General features: G+C 33.6%; 2 protein-coding genes across 3 annotated transcripts in view; one reads left to right on the top strand and one right to left on the bottom strand.

The window, feature by feature from the left end:
* LOC106108638 (sec1 family domain-containing protein 2-like) overlaps window positions 1–1,526 on the top strand; it is a 6,647-nt gene extending 5,121 nt beyond the window's left edge. The window contains exons 9-11 of the mRNA XM_013289894.1: window positions 44–81; window positions 612–641; window positions 738–1,526. Of these exons, the coding sequence (XP_013145348.1) occupies window positions 44–81; window positions 612–641; window positions 738–952 (283 nt within the window). The 3' untranslated portion in view covers window positions 953–1,526. The remainder of the gene's footprint in view (window positions 1–43; window positions 82–611; window positions 642–737) is intronic.
* A 423-nt stretch (window positions 1,527–1,949) lies between these two features.
* Window positions 1,950–22,164, bottom strand: part of LOC106108586 (gamma-glutamyltranspeptidase 1-like) — a 30,975-nt gene continuing 10,760 nt past the window's right edge. For both annotated transcript variants that reach the window (XM_013289809.1, XM_013289808.1), the window contains 9 exons: window positions 16,962–17,183; window positions 12,905–13,125; window positions 10,487–10,676; window positions 9,150–9,353; window positions 4,388–4,637; window positions 3,954–4,144; window positions 3,524–3,764; window positions 3,308–3,421; window positions 1,950–3,135 (listed from right to left, as the gene is read on the bottom strand). In XM_013289809.1, the coding sequence (XP_013145263.1) occupies window positions 2,986–3,135; window positions 3,308–3,421; window positions 3,524–3,764; window positions 3,954–4,144; window positions 4,388–4,637; window positions 9,150–9,353; window positions 10,487–10,676; window positions 12,905–13,125; window positions 16,962–17,183 (1,783 nt within the window). In that variant the 3' untranslated portion in view covers window positions 1,950–2,985. The remainder of the gene's footprint in view (window positions 3,136–3,307; window positions 3,422–3,523; window positions 3,765–3,953; window positions 4,145–4,387; window positions 4,638–9,149; window positions 9,354–10,486; window positions 10,677–12,904; window positions 13,126–16,961; window positions 17,184–22,164) is intronic.

Genomic DNA, 22,164 nt, shown 5'->3' with positions numbered 1-22,164 from the left:
GGGGGGGGGATCTTCAAAAGATACCTTGCCTTTTGGGGGGAAGGGAGGATTATGTAGGGACCAACAAAAACCCCCTCGATAGCCATCCTCTAGTGACATAGTCGAAGGCTGTGGCTTCACTATGTTAATTTATTTTTAAATTTTTTAAGGCAACAAAGGACCACTCTAGATAACCATCTTCCCGGGATCGTTTTGATAGTATATCAGAGAGCCCACCCTGATCTACCATGACCCCAGAAGTAAATCTTACCATACTGTATAATTCCAGCCAGAGATTCAAAAAATATATAGACGAAACGTTTGACGTTTTAATTGAGATATTCACATGATCTACTAACGCTATCTATTGATAGGTCCTCAAAACCACATGTCAATTTGTATTTAAATTAATTGCCAATAGGTGCCACTAAATGAAATTTAAATGTTTTATTTTGACACAAGATGGAGCTTATTATAATTTTTTAAATGTTTTATTGTCAATAAAAGGACGAGGTTGAGGTGGCGTAATGAACTTGATAACTGACCGAGTACCTTTAAAATTACGCATCCTTCACTAAATGCTTAAAAAATGAAGTGTTCTTTGGGCACTTTATAATTCACTTTTATATTAGTCTTTCATCGTAAGCGCCTCTTACAATCTGTTGGACGTCATTTGTAAGGAATTTTGAATTTTAGCCTAACCATTCAACGATATTATATTTGAATGTCGTTTCAATAATCAGCATTTTAACTATTTCGTTTCAGTATTCTGACCAGCAAGAAGTCTCGCAGCACAAAGCACCCGCTGGACAACCCGACTGTGATAGTGTTCGTGGTGGGCGGAGTGACTGCGGAGGAATGCAAGCAACTGCACCGCGCTATGATCACCAGCGGAGTAGACAATGCCCTCATTATCGGTTCCACGAAGTTCGTCAACCCTGTGGAAGCTATGAGAGATGCTCTGGCTATATAATAGTTTCACGGATGCTGAAAATCATATATAGGCAACAACCAGCCTGCTGTAAGATATGAGCGCGCGAGACATTTTGGAAAACCCATTAAAAAATATTTTAGGTACCTATACTCAGGGAATGACAATGAGGCGGCAAAATCGTTGGATGTTGCGACCCGTGAACGTATTTGCACGCTAAAGGTCAACATGTCAAAGGATGGACCTTTGACATGTTGACCTGCTGTAAACCAACGTGTGCTGTCTAGTGCGTACGGCAAACATAAAGATTATTCTTGTTCTCGCCGTGCCAACATAAGCGGCGACAATTAACATGTCTTACCTGCCAATAAATATGATAATAATATGCCTGTAACTTTCAATGGAAACTAAGTGGAAATATGGTTTGTTGATAGTTTTGGAAGAAATTTGTATCTGTCTGTATTTTGATTTCATATAAAGTAATGTTATGTTTTACAATTTTTTTTTTTCATTTGAATAAAGTTTTATTTTATACGTTCTTGCTGATTTTTCGTTGTTTATAAGTCGTATATTAATGCATGTGTATAGAAAATAAGTATAATAAGTGCAATGCAATTACAATGCAAAAATAATTAAATTGCCTATTCATTGATTTGTCTTTTTTTCCCTTCCACAGTGATCCTAAATCTGTTAAATCATAATCTAAGTGGAATTTGTTAATATTAGTGTCATCGCTATCTCTATATTTACTACTAGACGTGTCCCTTTATTTACTCATAGGCAAATACTAGTTTTAGTTCTTTTTTTATTATTATGCCGAATATCGATGATTAACAGTTATTCGGTATGCCTTATGTTCCATCACTAAATACCGTCTATTAAGTACGGTATTTAGTTTCATAAAAATTTTATATGCGTGTTTTATCAAACTAATCAACATTATTAATACTCTATAAGATTGAATTCTTATTATGATTTCTATTCAACACTAGATGGCGCTATTATGCGCCATCTGTCGGAAAGTAGAAAAAATACAAAATACACAAAAAAATCTTTATTGAGAACATCGATTCTGCGAGACATTACAGTTAAGGTATTTAATACCAAAATACTGAAATAAATTAAGGCAAAATGTCACAATGATAAATATAAACTGGGTTATTTCCTGTACATCTAACATACATAGGAAACAGTCCAGGTTACCTAATGTACGAGATTTTTAAACAATACTAGTTTACAAATTTAAAGACTGCAATAAAAGCAATACTTGTCAGTGAGATTAAAATACCAATTTTATTCGGTTAAGTTTTAACTATTAAATGTCGTATGACAAAAAAAATTAATACTGTTATACAAAAGATTTAAATTATTTTGAGATTTGTTGTTATTTACGCTTATAAATACTATTGACAATGAAAGAAAAACATAATAGATAAATGTAAAACTGAAGATAAGGTTTTTGTTTTTGTAAACTAAGAGATTTCGTATCAGAAGGTTGATAATTCTAATTTATATCACAATATCATATTAAAGGAATACTTTTTAGGTTATACATTTTTAATTTCTTTTTGTCACAATTAAAAACAAGCTGGCTCATTTACATTTTGCAGTAATTTATTACAATTATTTCATTATATTTTGAGCCTACCGAAAAGGCCATAAATCAATATTACTTTCCTACATAATACAAATTATTTTTTTCTCCCTTACATACTTTCATTGCCAATCACTTACATCTTAACATGACCTAGTTTTATTTTGTAATAATCAAGGTACAAAATACAGTTAAATATTGACTTTTTAATGATTTGATATAGCATCTACAATTATATTGATCCATCTACTACATAAATAAAGCGTTTTGACGCAGACCCGTACTTAATATAATGAAAACACTGAACTCATCTTTAGCTTTAAAAGCAGGCAAGTTACATTAAAATTGCGATAAATTAAAAAATAAAGTCAGTAAATGCTTACATATCAACAAACCTGTATTTGTGCGTTCAACTAGCAACGGAGCGCTAAAATGCTGCTATGCCAAATTACATTGTCTTAAATTAGATTATTTTTCTATGTTAATCAATGCCCGCGACGTCGCCACCTTTCCTGAAGTCCGCGTTGGCGTAGATTCCGGTTCTATTTCTGTACATGGCGCAGATTATAGAGCCCCTGCCGGGGTAGCGCTCCATGCCGTGACCCTTTGCTCTTAAACCCTTTATTATATCCTAAAAATAACAAAAGAACAGCAATAAATCTTCAAAGTTAATACTAAACATTGATTATAGAATAGAAGTAAACAATATATTTATATTTGCATTGCTATTCATACCAAATATAGCAAATAATAAAAGTAGTTTTTTTTAATCTCTATAGACTTAAAAATATTTAAAATCATACCTTTGTAATTCCGTACTCATAATAGGCGTTCATGGGAAATATCTGATGATGGAAACGCGGCTCGTCCACCGCCTGCTTTATTGTCTGTCCAAACCACAACTTGCGCATTGCCACCTTAAAAAAAACATTGAATAAGCTACTACTAGGAACCTTCCGTATCGTATAGTTAATACAAGTGAAGTGTCATTTTTATGTCTCGTTCTTTCATTATCTCACCAATGCAACAGCTGTGGTGATCTTCGTACCACCGGAGGCGCCAATCACGAGCTTAGCGTTGCCGCCCTTGTCCACTATAATGCTGGGGCTCATTGAAGACATCGGCCGCTTGCCCGGCGCTATGAAGTTAGCAGGCGAGGGCTTTAAGCCGAAGTAATTAATAAAGCCCGGCAGTGAGAAGTCGTCCATTACATTGTTCATTATAATACCGGTGTTAAGAGTTGTAAAACCAGCTCCGAAACTGAAAATAAATAATTCATTGAATTTTTTGTGTATGGGCATTTTAGCGCTCCAAATTCATTAATAAGCCAAAATGTGTACTCTTATCCTGCACAAGTGCTTTATTTAAGTGGTACTTTAAGGGATGAAAAAGAAACTGAATAACACCGTTCTTTATTCTTTTTACTTCTATATGCTAGGTTAAACTTACTAGTAGTTGATAGAACTGGTAACAGAAACAGCATCCCCATTGTTGGCTATGATAGAGATGTGCGCGGTGCCGGCGTCCGGCTGGTTGTACTCTGCGGCGCCGTACACCGCCGTGTCGTTGCTGGTCGAGGAATCATTTATTCTAGAACGTATCTCCGCGCCGTAGCTTGGTGACGTCACGTTTTGTATTAGCTGTTGGATATAAGAAATATCTAGTTTAAATGCTAGCAAGTTACAAAGGAATTAAGGTAATTGCTGAACGAATTTGTATAATTGTGATGAATTGTTGTTCTATCGAAGGTTCATTTTACTCTTTGAAAGTTCTAATCTATGTCCAGTAGAAATGTTCCTTAATACTGAAAATTGTTGATTTTACTACACTTTTTCAACTAACAAAAGTTGTTAAGCATCTTTTTGTATGTAATGTTTACTTACATCACGTAAATCCAAGAAATCAACGTCTCCAAGCTTTGTCCGTGTCGCGTATGCGTATTTAAATGCTTCTATAATCCGATGGTATGTGAGTATCTTGTCTTCGGTGGTATTAATACTATTGTGTGTGAAGTTGTATCCGCTAAGAATGTTAAGTATATTGACAAGGATCACGCCGCTGCTCGGCGGGGGCGGGACGTGGAGTACATCGCCATTACTCAGAGGAACAGCCAGAGATTCCGTTATCTTCGCTCTGAAATATATTGTTGATTGCATGATAAGTATTTATGGTATTACAAGATTCAATCTTTATAACAGCTCGGGCTTAGCTACAAACTTATATCTGTGTGAACGCTTCACGTTTCGCTATACCTAAAATTGTGTTCTGTAAGTGTCGTGCAATGCGAGCAGTAGTAAAGTTTGGCATGGTAAAAAATTCGTTAGTTCAATTAAGTATCGTTGTAAGAACTGGTTTTGATTTATAACTATGATAAGGTACTGCTTTAGCTTTTAGACTATGCGTAGAATTATTTACCGTAAGTTGCTGCGATGATTATGTAGACAGAAGTATTAATAGATTTGCTATACATATACCTTAATTCGATATTCTCAATCTATACTTCTATACTATTATAATAAAGCGTAAACACACACTTCTTTGTTTCTTAAGATGTCAGCAATTACACCATATTTTTTAATAATTCTTTAATAAAAAGCCCTACACTTTGTACGTCAAGCTTTATGCTATAGATTTTTACGCCATTAAACTCAGGGGCTAATTATTTTGGATGAAAACCCTAATGTGGGAAAGAGACCATAAGTTGCTGCAAACATCTAGGAAGAAAGATTGCCATAGTAAGGTAATTGGTATTTTGACATTCGCAATTAACAATTTGACAAATGTAAACAATAAAATAATGTTTTTATAATTCCACGCGGATGAAGCCGCACGGGAACAGCTAGTTCTCATATAAACGTAACTATTTTCTAACAGTTTGACATTCTTTTCTTGGCACATCAATCGACCCGAATAAAAATCTGTGGGAATTTTATTTTTGCTTCACTACAGTTATTGTGTCAAGGTCTTGTCTAATTTAAATACAAATAAAACATGTAATTTTTAGTTGGAAACAATATCGAATGTTCAAATAAAGATTTAAAATATTTACCGTACGGTTTCACTGCAAAAGCTTTGTTAATTCGTAGATTTTAGGGCATCTTATTGTCCATTGCCTTGGGCGGTCGCCCAATAAAACCCTACTCTAATATCGACAGTCTTAGACTAGCAGTAGGAGTAGATTTAGATCCTAAGTTTGTATAAAAACAGCTCAGTGACGTATGTCGAGATCAAAATATAATTACGACCTAGGTTGATACGTTCTTGTTTAGTTACATTATCACATTAGTTGACATTAAAGATACAAAGTTATAGTTCATATCGCCTGACCCTCTGTACATTTCCACGATAAATATAACGCGCTTATCAAAACGCTGTACACTTTAACTGACGTTTTAATTTTAAGACCGGTTAATATTCGATATTACTATCTTCTATGTTCAACTTATAACACAAGTAAAACGAACAAGCTAAATGAATAATTGCTTAGAATTATTCGCACTTTATTTATAAAAAGACTAGCTTTAAGCCGCGACTCAGTCTGCGCGGAATTGAAAAAAAAAAACAAATTATATAGCCTCTGTATTCTTTCTGACTATCCTCTATATCTTTGCCAAATTTCATCGAAATCCGTTAAGCCGTTTAGTCTTCAAACACTAACAAACATCCCTCCATCCATCTAAACTTTCGCATTTATAATATTAGTAAGATTGTTATATCAATGTTTTGGCTTCTGTGATTACTTCGCAGTGTCTAAACGAGTTTTTTTGTTTATTTAAATCAGAACAGGTAAGAGAATTACGCGTCAAATTTGCATATTAAAATATTTACTTTTATATCCTATTGCGCAGTATGTAATGATCGTATATATTTAAATGACATTATAACACATTTGCACGTTAAATGTTCACTAATCAAGAGATTAGCGTAGATTTAGTGTAACAATAAAACCATAATAAACTGAGCAGCAAACACTGCTTGAAACGGAACATTCTTGTCATCTATAAAAAACCGAAACTCGTATTGGTCACAAAAAAGTCTACGCGTGAGAGCGGCTTTATAAAGTGGTAATTTTTTGCTATACGGAGCTATTATGTGAGGCTTTTTTCTTTTTGTTTCAGATCTAATGGTATTGGCTTGACTTCTATCCAGCCTAATAAATAGCTATTAACTCTTCTTTCGAAGTCCCCACGTCATATTTGCATCTGATCATTATATTAGGTATGAAGACTGGGTTTCTGATGTTTCTTTTATACACCTATTGATTCATTAGTGTTAGGTTGACCTAATTATCTAGAATTAAACTTAAAATATAGTTCTGAAACGCATTTCATGAAGTTATCGAATCGAAAACACTAACGAATAGTTAAATGTAGCTGGGAAACTGGCCATCAGTCGCTAGTTTTCATAAAATGTAATCCCGAAAACTTCAACAGAAATAATATAAGTATACTAGCAAAGATCGATCATTCGTCTAAGAATCTAATAGTATTTAAATGTGAAAGAGAAAAAAGCCTAATAAGACTGCTATTTCTTACTTATAAAGACAAAACAGTGACGAAAAGTCAATATAACTATTAAACAGAAACAATAAAATTTAATGAGGACGATCCTCACAAATAACAGAATAAAAAACAATGAATCATCGAAAATATTATTGTTTAAGTCGTCTCAACTTTACACAGGTGTAAATGAATTCAGAATATCCGCCATATTGTGAAATGAAGTCAGAAAAAGAAATTAAACAGTCGAACTTTGTCGAATTGGGAATTTTAATCGCATACAGAAATTTGAAACGCTATACAACAAAGCGAAGTAAATTAGTTAGTATACTTTACGTGTTAGAGTAAAGTTTTCAAGCAAAAAGGTTTATCTTATTTCTTTATTGATAAAAACTTCTAATTATTACACTAGATGGCAGTGTTAACAATTTAAAAATAAATCATCAATCTATGAGTCACTGTGAAGCTAATTATAATTAAATTGTAGGAAAACATTTGCTAATAACGTTTGATTTATTGTTTTAATTGCGGTGAGGAACATTACATGATATATTTATTTATACAGTAACATTTTAAATGGAATTGATTTGCTGCGTTATTTTTATAGCTTCACGTTGGGCCGTGAGCACCTATTTCTATCCCATCTACCTAAGTTACTGTGTAGTCCAGCCAGTATTATTAAATTATTTTCTTACTAATATTATAAATGCGAAAGTTTAAATGGATCAATGTTTGTTAGAGTTTGTAACCTAAACGGCTGAACGGATCTAGATGAAATTTGGCACAGATATAAAACATAGTCTGGAAGAACACAAAGGCTACTTACTGTGATTTTTTTAATTCAATAGGTCGTACTCGCAAGCGAAATCTATATCATAATAAAAAGCTTCATTTTTAAATACTTTTATTTTGTTATTAGTTCGTTTGTCCATAATGATATGAACCGGTTATCAAGTCACACTACGTCAATATAATAATAAACAATGTTCTCAGACAATTACGTGATCGCTTTGTTTGTTTACAAGATAGGTATGCTAAATCCGAAACGACCGCCGATAAAAATTCAAAACATAATTAGGCTGATATGTTTCGATTACGACTAATTTTGTAAATGTTTTTTCTAGAAATAAAGTAGCTATTGATAATTTATTAAAGATTGATAACTTGTTTTGTTTAATAAAACAGTCTTTGTAAAAGTAAATCGCAAATAAAATATGATTTTTTGAAATATTTTCAAAGAATAAAGCGGCTATATTAATTATGTAAGCGTAGGATTTTTTTAGAAATTCGTTTTTTCAAATGGATAAAATTGCTACATGTTATTCAAAATCTCGTAATCGTTATTATAATTTTTTTCTTAATGTAAGTGTCATTTTATTGTGAAATATAAACACTACGTTATATTTCACCGAATTATTTTGAGTCACGACTTATTAATTGTTCCGTGGAATGTGTAAATATTGTAAATTTTTGTGCAATAATTCTAGTCATCTGTTATAACACTACGTCATCAAAATACCTGGGAAAAATTGCCGGATTTAAAGGGAATTCATACTTGGCTTCATTTAGTGGTTGTTTGCTTTGAATAGGTATTTATGTTTGACCAAATGACGAACAAATGACAAACGTTATTTACTGAAACATTTAAAGAGTGACTTGTAGCTTGACCTCCTATAAATATTGTGTTCAAAATTATTGCACTTGTTTATAAAAGGTTATAATGATGTTGTTAATAGTTCGATAAACAGTAATTCGATAAAAAGTAATTTTGCTTAAAAATCATGACCTATAGAGTAGTTATGTATTTTATTATTGCAATAAAACTTATTCCCTCGTTTAAACACTGTTTCCATTATCAGACCACTATATGACCCCATTGAGGGGCTCGGAGCCTTTTTTCTACTATACTCAGCGCCCGGGGGGGGGGGGCGGTAGTTATGTGGGATTCTCCCCATAATGGGGTATACCTACCAAAACCCTCTGTTCCTCTAACTAGGCCATAGTTAACAACGATGGCACTCTGCGGGTTGACTTTAAAAATATATCTTTGAATTTCTTCGCCGATTTGCAGGTTTCATCACGATGTTTTCCTTCACCGTAAGAACTTCGGGTAAATGTACAAATCAAATTACATTGGTTTACTTACTGGTAATTCCTGAGATCGTCAGCAGTAACTATACTGCCAGCGCGCTGCAAGTCGTCCAAGAATTCAACAGCAAGACTACCGTTGTATAGCTCATCGCCACCATTCCTTGCTATTAACTTCAACGTCTTACAGAACGCGTCACTCGGCTTCACCACCGTCCCTGGTCTGTGGAACTGGCCTTTTGTAGGGTTGTAGTATGTTTTCCTAGAAAGAAATGTGAACCGTTTAATTTTTTCCAGTGTAACAAGATCCTTGTCTCTCTTGATTAATTTTAGTCTGGTGTATAGTAAACGTGTGGTAGAGTGAGTAGGAATCGGACAAAAATAAATGAAGAACATTTAGTAAAAACCTCGCATAATATGCAAATTATTGTATAAAGAAGTTTATGAATAAATAAGGATGAAAATGAATCAAAAGTTGAAAGAATACAAAGTTCTTTAACAGGTTTTTAACAAAATATAATAGGATTGTTTTGTTTTTCTCAAGTATATAAATATAATTGGTCGTCAACAGTAATATTGCTATCAACTACGATTAGCAATACATATAAATATAGTGTATATGTTTGACAACAACGATCGCGCAATCTCGTTGCGTATTGCATAATACAAGAGATAGACAAATGACTCATGCGCAAGTCGAAATAGGTGCGTAGTTAGTTACATTGTTTTTTATTGTTACCACTAGCTGTTCCCGTGCGATTTTATCAGCATAAAATTATTTTATTGTTTACATAGGTCGATTGCAAATGTCAAAATGTCATGACATGACAAAACTTGGCAATCTTGCTTCCTTGATGTTGGCAGCAACTTATGGTCTCTTTCCCACGTTAGGGTTTTTATCAAAATATTTACCCCCTAAGTTTAATGTCGTGAAAATATATAGCCTAAAGCCTGGCGTAAGTGTAGGGCTTTTTATTAAAAAAAGAATTATTTAAAAATATGCTGTAATTGCTGAGATCTTAGGCAACAAAGAAGTGTGTGTTTACGCTTTATTATAATAGTATAGATAGATAACTTAATAAAAAACGCAATTATAAGTATACCTTTGATTTTAATTCAAATATAGAAATACAAAACATTTTAATTGTATAATGAGTAACCAAAGACCCAAATTGCTTCCTCATTTATTTTCTTTTTGTTTTGCCGCTATAGTTCCTATTTTAAAATTTTCTATATTTCCTTGTATATAAAAATATTAAGTAGCCTATGTGTTTTTTCTGATTATTCTCTACACTTACGCCAAATTTAATCAAGCTTCGTCTAGCCGTTTAAGCTACAACCTGTAACAAACATCCATCCATCTAAATTCATCAGATGGTAATTATAACTACGCACCTTAAGTGAGGATCATTCTTGATATACGGTGCACTTTCAAGTCCATCGAATAGAACTTTTGACATAACGTAGCCGTTCTCACAGAGATCCAGTGTTGGGGCAACTAAACTCTCCCAAGGGAGTTTGCCCCATCTCTTGTACGCCGCCCACAACCCTCGCAGTTCACCAGGAACTCCTAAAGACAGTGGACCTGTAAAAATAGTTACATAGTTTGAAGTCTAATGATTAATTATTTTTGGTTCAATTTTCGCAAAAAATTAAACAAATTGGATCTCAATGCTAATTCGTAAGCTTATGAATTGTGATATGATAGTGAAATTTGAAAGATCTTGCGTCTCTCGTGCATTAGTCGGTCGAACCAGATCGAAGAGAAAGCTTCGGTGAAACTTTCTCATGAAAGCGCCTCGCAAAATCCGTAGGTACATTCTTAAGACAGGCTTAGTGACACTGTCAATTGCCTCCTAAATAATACAACGATAGAGTTGCACATACTTAGAAGTATTTTAGAGATGTAATTATTTTTATCTCGTCAGCACTTTCCTTCTAAATCTTCAGTAATGTTAAAGCCAAATAAACAAAGTTTTTTTTTTAAGATATTTCATTAATAAACAATGAACAAAATACAATAAAGAAAAGTACGATAATGATTTGTCTTCGTCCTTCCTAAAAAGAAGAAAACGGATGTCAGTCTGATTTATACAAGTGTTTTTGCATCACAGTAAAACCCTAATTTTATGAAATAAATTTCAATGTATATTAAAATAATGTTCATGTGCTTATTACTCTTCCATTTTCCATCAGGTCGTTGTTCTCAATAAAACATTGTTTAATATTTAAACAATTGTTTTTGCTATGAAAGAGATTTTTTAATTATAAAACATAACCCACATTCTAACAATAGTCGTAGTTAAAACCTTTGTTCTTCTAATGAGTGCAGTATTACCTACATTAATTGAAGTACTGGTTATAAATAGAACATTTTATTACCTGTCGAAAAATAATCCCATCTCTGTCATTCTTATCGAAAAAAAAGAGATAACAATTCATTGTTTTGAGTTCAAGAAATCGCGTGCCAAATATCGTACTCGTTCAATACCGGTTTTTGTAAATATCTCATACAGTCTCTAAATTGTATTGAATGCGTACTTTATTAAAAGCAAACCATTCTTTGTTCTTACATACATATTTGAAGATAGGAAACGCTTCTGTTAATGACGCAAATATCTGTGTGTAGCGTTACCTTCGCTAATTTTGAGGTTATTATGGCTGTTTGTTCGATTGCCACCTAATACCATAAAAATATAAACGTTTAAATCTAAGATAGAGTGTTAAAGATAAAACATTATACTGAACAAAGAAATATTAATAAATAGAAAAGATTTCCGAGGCCGCACCGATAAGGTTAACTGGAACGGACACGTATTAGACGATAACATTATCGATATTTAAATACATTCTCGTATATACATCTAGAAAATTTAATTTTTAAAACAATTAGGGCCAGCTCCAACAATTTGTAAATTGAATGACAACAATCCAACATGTAGAACGTGATGGAAATATCGTATTTTGTTCCCTTGAGCCTCTGTCAGCCAGTAGTGGGACAGGCCCTTAATTTTTTTCAATTATTGCTACCAAGTTCCTATCTGAATTTAGGTCTATAACTTCAATTATTATTTAAAGTTTATGAAACGATTTCAGCTAACAACGCATGTTTCGGAAAACAATTGCATAAACTGTAACGTAACCTCAATACGTACACGACAAACTGACTAAGCGATTATATCACCATATGCCTACACATATACGCTGATCGGTAAAAATGCTGCAGCAATGTAGTATTTTTTATGTATTCGATTCACGTACTACTAGGCTACTAAACTACTAAACTACTAAACTACTAGGCTGATTTTAAAAATTCTTCCACCATTAGAAAGGTAATTTATCTGTAACATAGGTTATATTTTTTAATTTCACGAGAGCGAAGTCGCGAGCCCAAAACAAACCTGGCGGCGTTCAGTGGCGGCCGACTTGAAGGCAATCGGGCTGTCACGGTCTGAGACCCAACGCAGAACCCAGGACAGAGCGAGCTGGCGGCGTACTGTGGACGCCCTCTGACCCATTTTGGGGACATAGGAAAAAAGGAGAAGTCGCGAGCAACAGCTAGTAGTTAATCAAAATAATTTAAAAGTTCTGTGACTAAAGTCGTTATATGACTTCTCGACGCAATAAACCTTAGTAATGTTACACGCATGTTAAAGGAAACCTTATATTGTTTTTAAATATGTAGTAAAATGCCCTCGACCTAGTATAAAGGTAATCTATACTTTTGTAGTCATTTATAGAGGTAATAACAGTCTTATGTTTTTTCAATAATCAATATGAGAGCCATCTATTGAGGGCCAAAGTGCAACTCACCTTTCTTCGCCTTATCATAGTTCCCATGGAACATGTCAGCCGTAGCCGCAGCCGGCGCTGTCTCTCGCGCTATCACAGTGTACGCTCTGCCCTCCTCCTTTATGTAGACGGTCATGAAGAAGCCACCGCCGAGGCCCATGCTCTGCTGGTTGTACAGTCCATTGCAGAACATCGCCGCGATCGCTGCGTCCACCGCGGAGCCATTTGACGTGAGGATGTGTCTAAAAGGAACATAATCATACTCATACTAATATTATAAATGCGAAAGTTTATATGGATGGATGGATTTTTGTTAGAGTTCGTAGCCTAAACTGCTGAACGGATTCCTATGAAATTTGGTATAGATGTAGAGAATATTCTGGAAGAACACATTGTTTTTTTTTCATTCCCATGTGGAAGAAGTCACGGGCGAAAGCTAGTGTAATAATAAACAATACACCAACCGTGGGATGGCAAATCATGATCAGTTCTGATACGAAATAATTTATTTTAATGGTCTTGATTTTCAGGGATTTTCCCAGCCGATCGACCCACTGGGATTTTCGGTAGATTGATTGAATAAATTCGAACGGCCCAATAGAAAAAAATCCCATTTTTTCCATTACTCAACGGGTCGATTTGACCATGGAGAAACAGACGATTTTTCTGATAGAAAGTTTATCTACGATATAAGACCTGCTTTAAGGTTTTTATATTACCTACCAACATCATTTAAATTAAAACATACAAAGCTAATTTTGCATTTAAAAACATACTCAGTAATCAAATAAAAATATACAATAAGTTGCTTCCAAGTGGAATAAGGACAAGCTTACGTGAGTCAGCGCACGCAAACGCGCTAACAAGCCATTTAGAATCAGCAATATTCCTTCTAGTAATTTCATACTTAAATACGTATGACGTGTTAATGAAAATAATCAATTTATCGTTGCAAATTTATTCAAGACTCGACCAGATTCAATATAATTCAACACGTTTTTGCGATATTATTATCTTAGTTACACAACAATGTGTTGAGATTTGAAGAATGGATATTAAAAGCAATGAATCCTTAATTTCTTAAATGAATTCTTAAAGAAAATGTAGCCATAAAAGAGTAATACTGGGGAACAATCTAGAAAGTATTTCTTGTCATTTAATATTCTATTCTCTCTTACTAAGACCACAATCTTATTAGAACAGCCAGGTCTTTTAGAGCTTCCCAAGTCATTTAATAAATAATATCTGAAGTCAATGAAACCCACTACAATGAAGGTCATAGTTATATTTTTAATATGACTAAGATCTAGTCCCCATAAATTAGGTTAGGCTCCGAGCCCCTCAGTGGGGACGTATAGTGAGCTGGTGATGTTGATGATATTAAAAATAATGTGCGGTTCACAATTGGATAGTACAGTTGGACAGTTGCAACGGCAAGTCATAGATTGTATGGACTCTCTGATGACAGCGTTCAGACTGAGCAAGGTTAAGACAATCATGGTGCGCAACCAACTGTACTGGCCAAGTGTGAACCGCGCAAATAGGCAGGTACTAGTACTAGTATTGTATTATCTGTGGTACTACGTAAAGGCCAACTGTAGGTACTCAGTTCCCATTTTTTAATTTCGATCACCTTCGATTTTTATTCGTTTAAAATTCCAATCGCAGCACTTCCTCCTGCAACATTACTTTGTGTAACTTCCTGCAAAGGTTTTACAACTTCTAGCAATATTTAACCCCTTAAATGGCAGTTTTAAGGTAACTAAATGTTTAACGGATATAAAAGGATAAATTGAAGGAATAATCAATTGTGATAAATGTATTAATCCAATTTTAAAAGTGGATTTCAATAGATTTTTTTTATTACAATAAAATTTTTATTAAATCACCTATCACTAAAGGCAATCAATCATCTGAATTGAAAATTTCAAAACTAAAACAAAGTCACTGACCTCACACAATTTTCACTATACCTATTGTAACAAGTTAATGGTAGGCTCCGAGTCCCCTCACTGGGGACGTATAGTGATTATAACTAGTACATAGAAATCTACTTTATTATAAAAGACAATAATGTTATGTTTACCCACTTTATTAAGTTATTGCATATCTACTTGTGAATTAATTTCATTAGTCAGTGGGGATAACTACCTACTTGCTATTAGGGTTTCTTTACAAGATTCTTGTTTGCTATTTTATAAATGGAACTAGATTGTAAATATTGTTTGCCTTTAAAGCTAAGCAATACATGAATACAAAAACTAACGAGGCAAGGTCAGCGAGTCGCAGACTAACAGATAGTCGAGCCAAGGTTCTTTTTGTATATAAACACAAAGTGTAGATGCGTAGTCGTTTGCGCCCGTCCGTATCTCAACTCAATAACAAACAAGCCAACGACCTCGCCAGAGGACGGTTTATTTTCCGCCTTGCGGACACGAACAAATAAAACAACTGGAGTATAATTTAATATTTTTATTAACTTAAAATTATTATTACAGTCCTTTGTGTACCGCTACCGATACAAAATTAAAACGTAATAGTAAGCATCTAGTTAATTAGTAACACAGCAATTTTGAGCTCTACAACAAGCTCAGCGAGATTTGAGATCAGTCGTTGGAACGGTGTTGTATCCAAAATAGATTTACCGGTTGCAATGAGGCCGGTGCACGATTCACATCTGCCGTTGCCTCGCCCGCCAGCGCGCCCTGGCGGAGGCGCCGTGCTGGGCGACGTAGAAGCCCTGGGTCAACAGGAATCGTCTCGGGTGTTCCAGTGATCTCTGCGACGAGCCGCGACCCGCGCTCTCCTCGGGTATCCTCAAAAGTCTCCTTTCATTCGGCATTTCCATTATCCTTCTACACGCCATGGTCGTCCGTTTCAAAAATTGTCCATCTAATGTTTTTTACCGGCTTTCTTATTCTTTTCTGTGTTAGCCAATTTAGTTACGATCTTTCTAGAATGGCCGGACGGGTCGAAGTGGTTCGTGTGCTCGCTTACCTCTCTCTTCGAGCGCTGCTTGCCGCTGTGTCCGGAGAAGATGTGTTTGTCCTGTTCAAAGTTGTAGTAATCGTACTCGTCAAAGAAGGCTTCGGACATATTTACGTGTTGAAAATGTGATTTGTTTGAAGTACACACGGAATTTGTCACAGTGACAACGTTACTGTGGATTTTGTTTCAATGAAATGTTCGCGACGCCAAAGGCCGGTGTGCTTATATAGGCGCGGTGCGACACGTCACTGACCGCATGCGCGTCGATAAACTTCTCGAAACGTGATTGGCGGAGAGCTCGCTGCGACCCGGTTATGAAAGATGTTTATTTATGCGCAGCATGTTGTGTTTATGTTGCGTAGTGTGGCCATACATTATTTTTAAAAAATACCAATGTAATTTGGACTGGCATTTATTTTAAATAGTAAAGAACTTTGTATATGAACGAATAATAAATAATGTGACTCTTCACCAACTACAATCTTGTCTTTCGTTTTATGCGTCATTTTATATCCAAAGAAAATGTGAAAATGTAATCGAATAAAGTGTTACTGCATAATTCGGACCAAGTGATGATGTCTGTGATATTACACGGAAAAAATAAAATACGCAATACTTCTTTTTTTACGTAAAAATAGAATGTTTCAATATTATACTTCTACGCTTACCTTAGAAATATCTTAAAAGCAGTAAAACGCAAATAGATTTGTGTCGGAAATATTAAAAGAATCATTGTAACCTTACAACCTACCACTTTAGTAGGGAGAAGCTAAATGTGACAACACTGATTCAAAAATAATTAAAATCATACTGTATGAATTATTGACAATTAAATTATTCTGAATAAATATTGACTCAATTAATTTAAATATTTAAGCTTATAAGAATGAATTGGGAAGTTATATAATACGAAATGTATATTACCGGCATTTGATATAGCACACCGGTTCTAAACGATATTTCATCACACCGCCATCTATTAGCGAGTAGCGGAATCAACTGAAATCTTTTTAACAGGTGGTTTTAAATAAATCTCTTTTTATATTCTTGCTATATGGAAACAATGTACAATAATAAGTTTAATTCTTACCTGCCAATCTTTGAACATTGTGGTGCATCTGTACACACGGCAGCTCGTTGAAAGACGTGCAGAACAGACGGTGAAGGTTTTAATGGATGTACTGGATCTGGTGGTTCGGAGTTCTTCCATGCCGCGTAGTCAGCGCTGCCGATGAGGAAGCCGCTCAACGCTGATACTAGCACGAGGAGCACCAGGCCAGTTATTATCACTTTTGTCCTTAGTTTGTATGGCCTGTAACAACATTGTCAATTAATATCTTTTAAAACGTTATGAAATGTAACAATGGATTTCTTACATTTTCTGACGTTATTTCTAATCTACGTCACTCATTATGGTACTTAATTAAATAAGTTTGTATAATATTTTACTCTGAATTATGGTTTTTACATCAATATAATTAACACTTACTTGAGTATTTATAGAATGTTCTCAAAATTTCTAGTTAAAAATTTCAAACAATTCTATACATTTTTAATAAACATGGTATTTTATTTTATATAATCCTAGTTACTTAATGAAATATTAAGAAAAGAAAAAAATCGTATATTAAACTATGAAATTATGATACAAATAAGGTATCTAAAAATTGGTCCTTGAAGATATTATCTGACTAAATCTTTGTCTTATTAAATGTATTTAACAATAATACGTAACGTAACACAGAATCATGTTATGTGATTATAACTATTTTTTTTATTTTGATAAGTGTCATATACATTATATAACAGAGCTAAATATTTATAAATACACCTTTCTACTGTCCGCTTTTTACTTACTTCTCTAAATAATCTAAATCGTCACTATTAAAATTCCCATGAAAATTGAACCTGTTTATTGGAGACACCAATCGTATGGTATCCATTGGGATATCTTCTGTACGTGAACTTATAAAATTTCTTCTATATAACCCACTTCTTAATGTCCTTTCCATATTATTTATTCAAACAAACACTTCCTACTTATCCAGTATTATTACGATAATATAGTCCAAAACATAACCTTTCACTAGAAAAATGTTTAGTATTTTACACTCTAAATATGCTTTCGATTTTGTCGTAATTATTACGAATTTAAAACTGTTATAACAGTGTAGTGTCACGTATATGACGTCAAATTTGTGTGTAAACTGCAGGTAATGCAGTGATCAGTGAGATTTGTTTGCGGCTTCGTGGAAAATCAATAAGAAAAACAGCTGTTTGTGAAGTTAAACATCTACTTCGCTGTTATCACGACTTATCAACAGATGGCGCTGATTGTAGTGTTTAAAAGAAATATTTGTTACTAAACTAAACTTCACTACACTAGTACACTTTGGTAAATTGTTATTTTAGCTAAGAAGTGAGTGACTGCTGCATGAAATAGACGATAACATAAAAATTATTAATATTTAAGCAATCCGTAAATACGTTTCTAAAAATGTTACCGATATTCAGAGACAATAAATTTAAAACTTTATGTAGATATCTGATTATAGTTAGTAAGCTCTGATTTGAACATTTCATCGAGATAATTTCTTTTGAATAAATATAGATAATGACTAAAGAAATTAACTTTTTCTTCAGTATTCACGGATTTAATATTATCATTTGTGTTTCTATAGACCGTAGACTTATATCAAATTTTATCTTATTACGTAATCAAGAGTAACAAGTTAAAACTAAACAAACAATTATATAGTTTTAAAACCACATCATGACTTCACAAAACATGAACGTAACATTTTGCATGAAGTTGACATTATTAAAATAGAGATATTGTTTGCTTCAAAGAAACATAAAATGTTACTTTTTTTAATATAAGGTGGCAAACGAGCAAGCGGCCACCTGAATCCAACGAAACGGAAAGCGACCGCAGCCCATAAACATTCCCAAATGCAGCGTTGCCTACCCTTAATTGACGGAGGAGGAGACGCACTTAAAGAGGACATTTTCCCTTCCTATGCGTCTCCTCCACCGTCAAAACCACTTTTCCTTCCCATCCTTTCCTCTTAAGAAAAGGGTGGAAAGGGAAAGGGACCTCAAATAAGGCCTCCGACAGCCTTCAGCCTAAATTTTCTTAAAAAAAAGCAATCTTTCTTTTTAATTACCTAAAAATTACTTTACAAATTCTTTGGGTTATTTCTACGGTTACATGAAGCAAAAACATTTTACCATTTCATAGATTAGCAAAATATTTTTGACCGACTTCTCAAAAGAAGGCCTACTCAATTCGTCTGCATCTCTTTTTTAAGTGTGTTACGGCATAATTCTCCCACTGGTAGACCAATTTTGAAAATTATTTTTTTATCCGAAAGTGCTAGCAGGCGGGTGCCATATTTATGATTAATTTTTGGAGAAAGACTACGGCGTAGTTAAATAGTTTAGCTTCAAATCGCGCGACAAAAATTGGGGCCTTTTTGCTTTCTTTATAGACTTTAAAGTTAGTAGAGTAAAACCTATTAACGGTTATAACTTTAAAGAAATAACAAAAATTTAACTTAATTTGGGAAGAAATTTTTATTTTTTCAAACCTATCACAGCTAATAGGCTAGATCTATGAATAATAATGTAATTTTAATATACGTATTCTAAACACTAAAAGCTTGTATAAACAAAGACAGGTTTACACGGACTAATGTTTACGTGAGCAGCTATTCCAAATGTTATGAATACCAAATACATCATTCCGAGCGTATGTTAATTATGTTTGAAAATACTCAAAACATCAACCGTCAAATGCCATCGTCAAAACACTTTGGTTGATGATTGCATCTAAGTAAATTCCATATAACGCTAACTACCTCCTATAACGCGATATTTGATATATTGATTTTCGGTTTTGAAGAAAAACGTGTTATACGGGGTAATACTTATAGCACGACTTCCTATAACGCGAAACAATAAACGTTATACGGGGTTTACTGAATAATGTTTTTTACTCTAGTTAGAGGATGGTATTAGACTATCTAATATGTATGTATTTATTTCTTTTTACTCAGACTTCCAGCAGTTTAAACGATTTGACCGATTTTAGAATATCAATTGAATTTACTTTGGTTTAACGCTTGGACGGAAACGGTGTTATAAGGATTATTTCATAGCGTTTTATAGAGGAAGCTTTAGTCTGTTTGATAATTTATTGTATTGTTACTTGTTTCTCTTAACGATTTACATTTACTTTGACCGACTTCCCAAAAGAAGGTGGTACTCAATTCGTCTGTATGTTTTTTTTCGATCAAAATCGAGTTGTCATCCGAGTGTTTGGCACTGAATTTGTTAAATGTCAATTATTATTATAAAATCAGTGTATAATTTATTAATTTAAAAATCTCACTTTTCTCGTGTAGTATCCGGTAAATCGATAAGGACGTCTCGATTCTTTCGTTTAACACTTCCTGGTCGATTCAAGGAAGTCTGTCGTATTAATTCTCTGTCACACATAATTTCACTATTATTCCAAAAATTTTATTCACGGTCACTTTCCTAATTAATACAAATTCACGTGTTTCAATGGACACTAAACACATAACACTGATAATGTATGTAAAAAATCTGCGAACGAAATGTCTCGGCCGACCTCGCGCGACGTTGTAAAGGGGAATACACACCTGTTGATTTTACAGTTTACTAATTATAAACTATCTATATTATTTATAATGTACTAGTAATATTTTAAACGTTAATCATCTAGTTTAAAAGTATTTGACAAAAAAGACTAATTTTATTAAAATTACAACCAATGATATTTTATTTTTCTTTCTAATCTTCCTTCTTCTTAAGGTGCCTCTCCGACTATCGAAGGTTGTCAGTCGAATTTGGTCAGTTCACCAAATTTATTCTAATCTTTAACACATCTATTCACCCCTATTTGTTTTTTCCACTACTCTCCGCAATGTGGTACTTTATTTTTGTTTCTACAATAGAAATTTTATCATAACTGTGTTTAAATCCTAATAATGTAACTCTCAACCGCTTTTGTGAGCTCTTGAAAGGACAGGATGCGAGATAAACTGATAAAATTTCATCATCATATTTACATATGTAAAATATGTTTATGGCTTTTATGATTGACGCGGGACGGTAAGCCAGGCTTTGGGACATCGAAAACAGTGCAGTGTAATCATCATCAGTGCATCTTTAGAAACATTTTAGCTTATCTAAGATTGCTTTTTGACGCATAAAACATGTCAATTGCACAGTATTGTAAAAATCGTATTTAAATTTACAACTAAAAGTTTGTCAACATTTTAACGTGTTTGTTTTGTAAACAATTTGTTTTGGCATTCTGTTGTACAAATCTGTACGTTTTCCTAATAACATAGTCAAATATTATGTTTTAAAACCGTGGAATTTACACGTACATGAGTTTCAACAATTAATGTAATAATAAACACATTTTCAATCCGTCAATAACTTCGAATGGCTGTACTGGCCACTGGATACCAGAAAAATAGAAATTATTCACTAGTCAAAACGATTCATCCGTTTAGGCGACATACGTACATAAAAAACATAAATATGGTATAAAAAAATTAAATAAATCCACAAGATTGATAACTATAATTGTCTTCTAAGTAAACAGAAAAAAAGTTACTGTTTATGTAATTACTAGCTTTCGCCCGCGACTCTGCCCGCGTGGAAGTAGAAAAAACAAAAGTGAGTAACCTATGTGTTCTACCAGACTGTCCTCTACGTCTATGCCAAATTTCAAGATCCGTCCAGCCGTTTAGGCTACAAACTCTAACAAAAATCCATCCATCTAAACTTTCACATTTATTATTTTTAATTGTAAAATTTTGCAACACATAGGTAACGATAATTTTATGAATGAGCAGGAAACAGTTGTATCACAGAGCAAGGTGAATAACAGCATTTTACCATAATTAAATATCCGGCTTGTAATTATTGCTTACTGACGGTAACTAGTTAATCAAAGGAGTGTCAGCTTTGTTGGAACCATTTTACCTTGTTTCAAATACCTGTTACTTTTTTTTTTTCGAATAAAATTAAAGGTTAAAATGTCTAAAGCGCCGATTTAATTATGGGGAGACTTAACTATTTTGTTTTTTTTTTTTTTTTTATCGGAGTTAATCTAACATATAAACCGAAGAGTATGTGACGGAAATGTGACCTTTTACAGGATATTTAATCTATGTTATTCACACCTTGGTCTATGAACAAATCATATTGGTTTACGTATACACCTTAGTAATTTAATACCAGCCTTTCGAAAA

The sequence above is a fragment of the Papilio polytes genome, unplaced genomic scaffold (genome assembly GCF_000836215.1).
Source record: "Papilio polytes unplaced genomic scaffold, Ppol_1.0 DF821511.1, whole genome shotgun sequence".
In the NCBI taxonomy this organism is placed as follows: domain Eukaryota; kingdom Metazoa; phylum Arthropoda; class Insecta; order Lepidoptera; family Papilionidae; genus Papilio; species Papilio polytes.
Note: the sequence above shows the minus strand (reverse complement) of the source record. Positions and strands in the feature narration are given on the sequence as shown.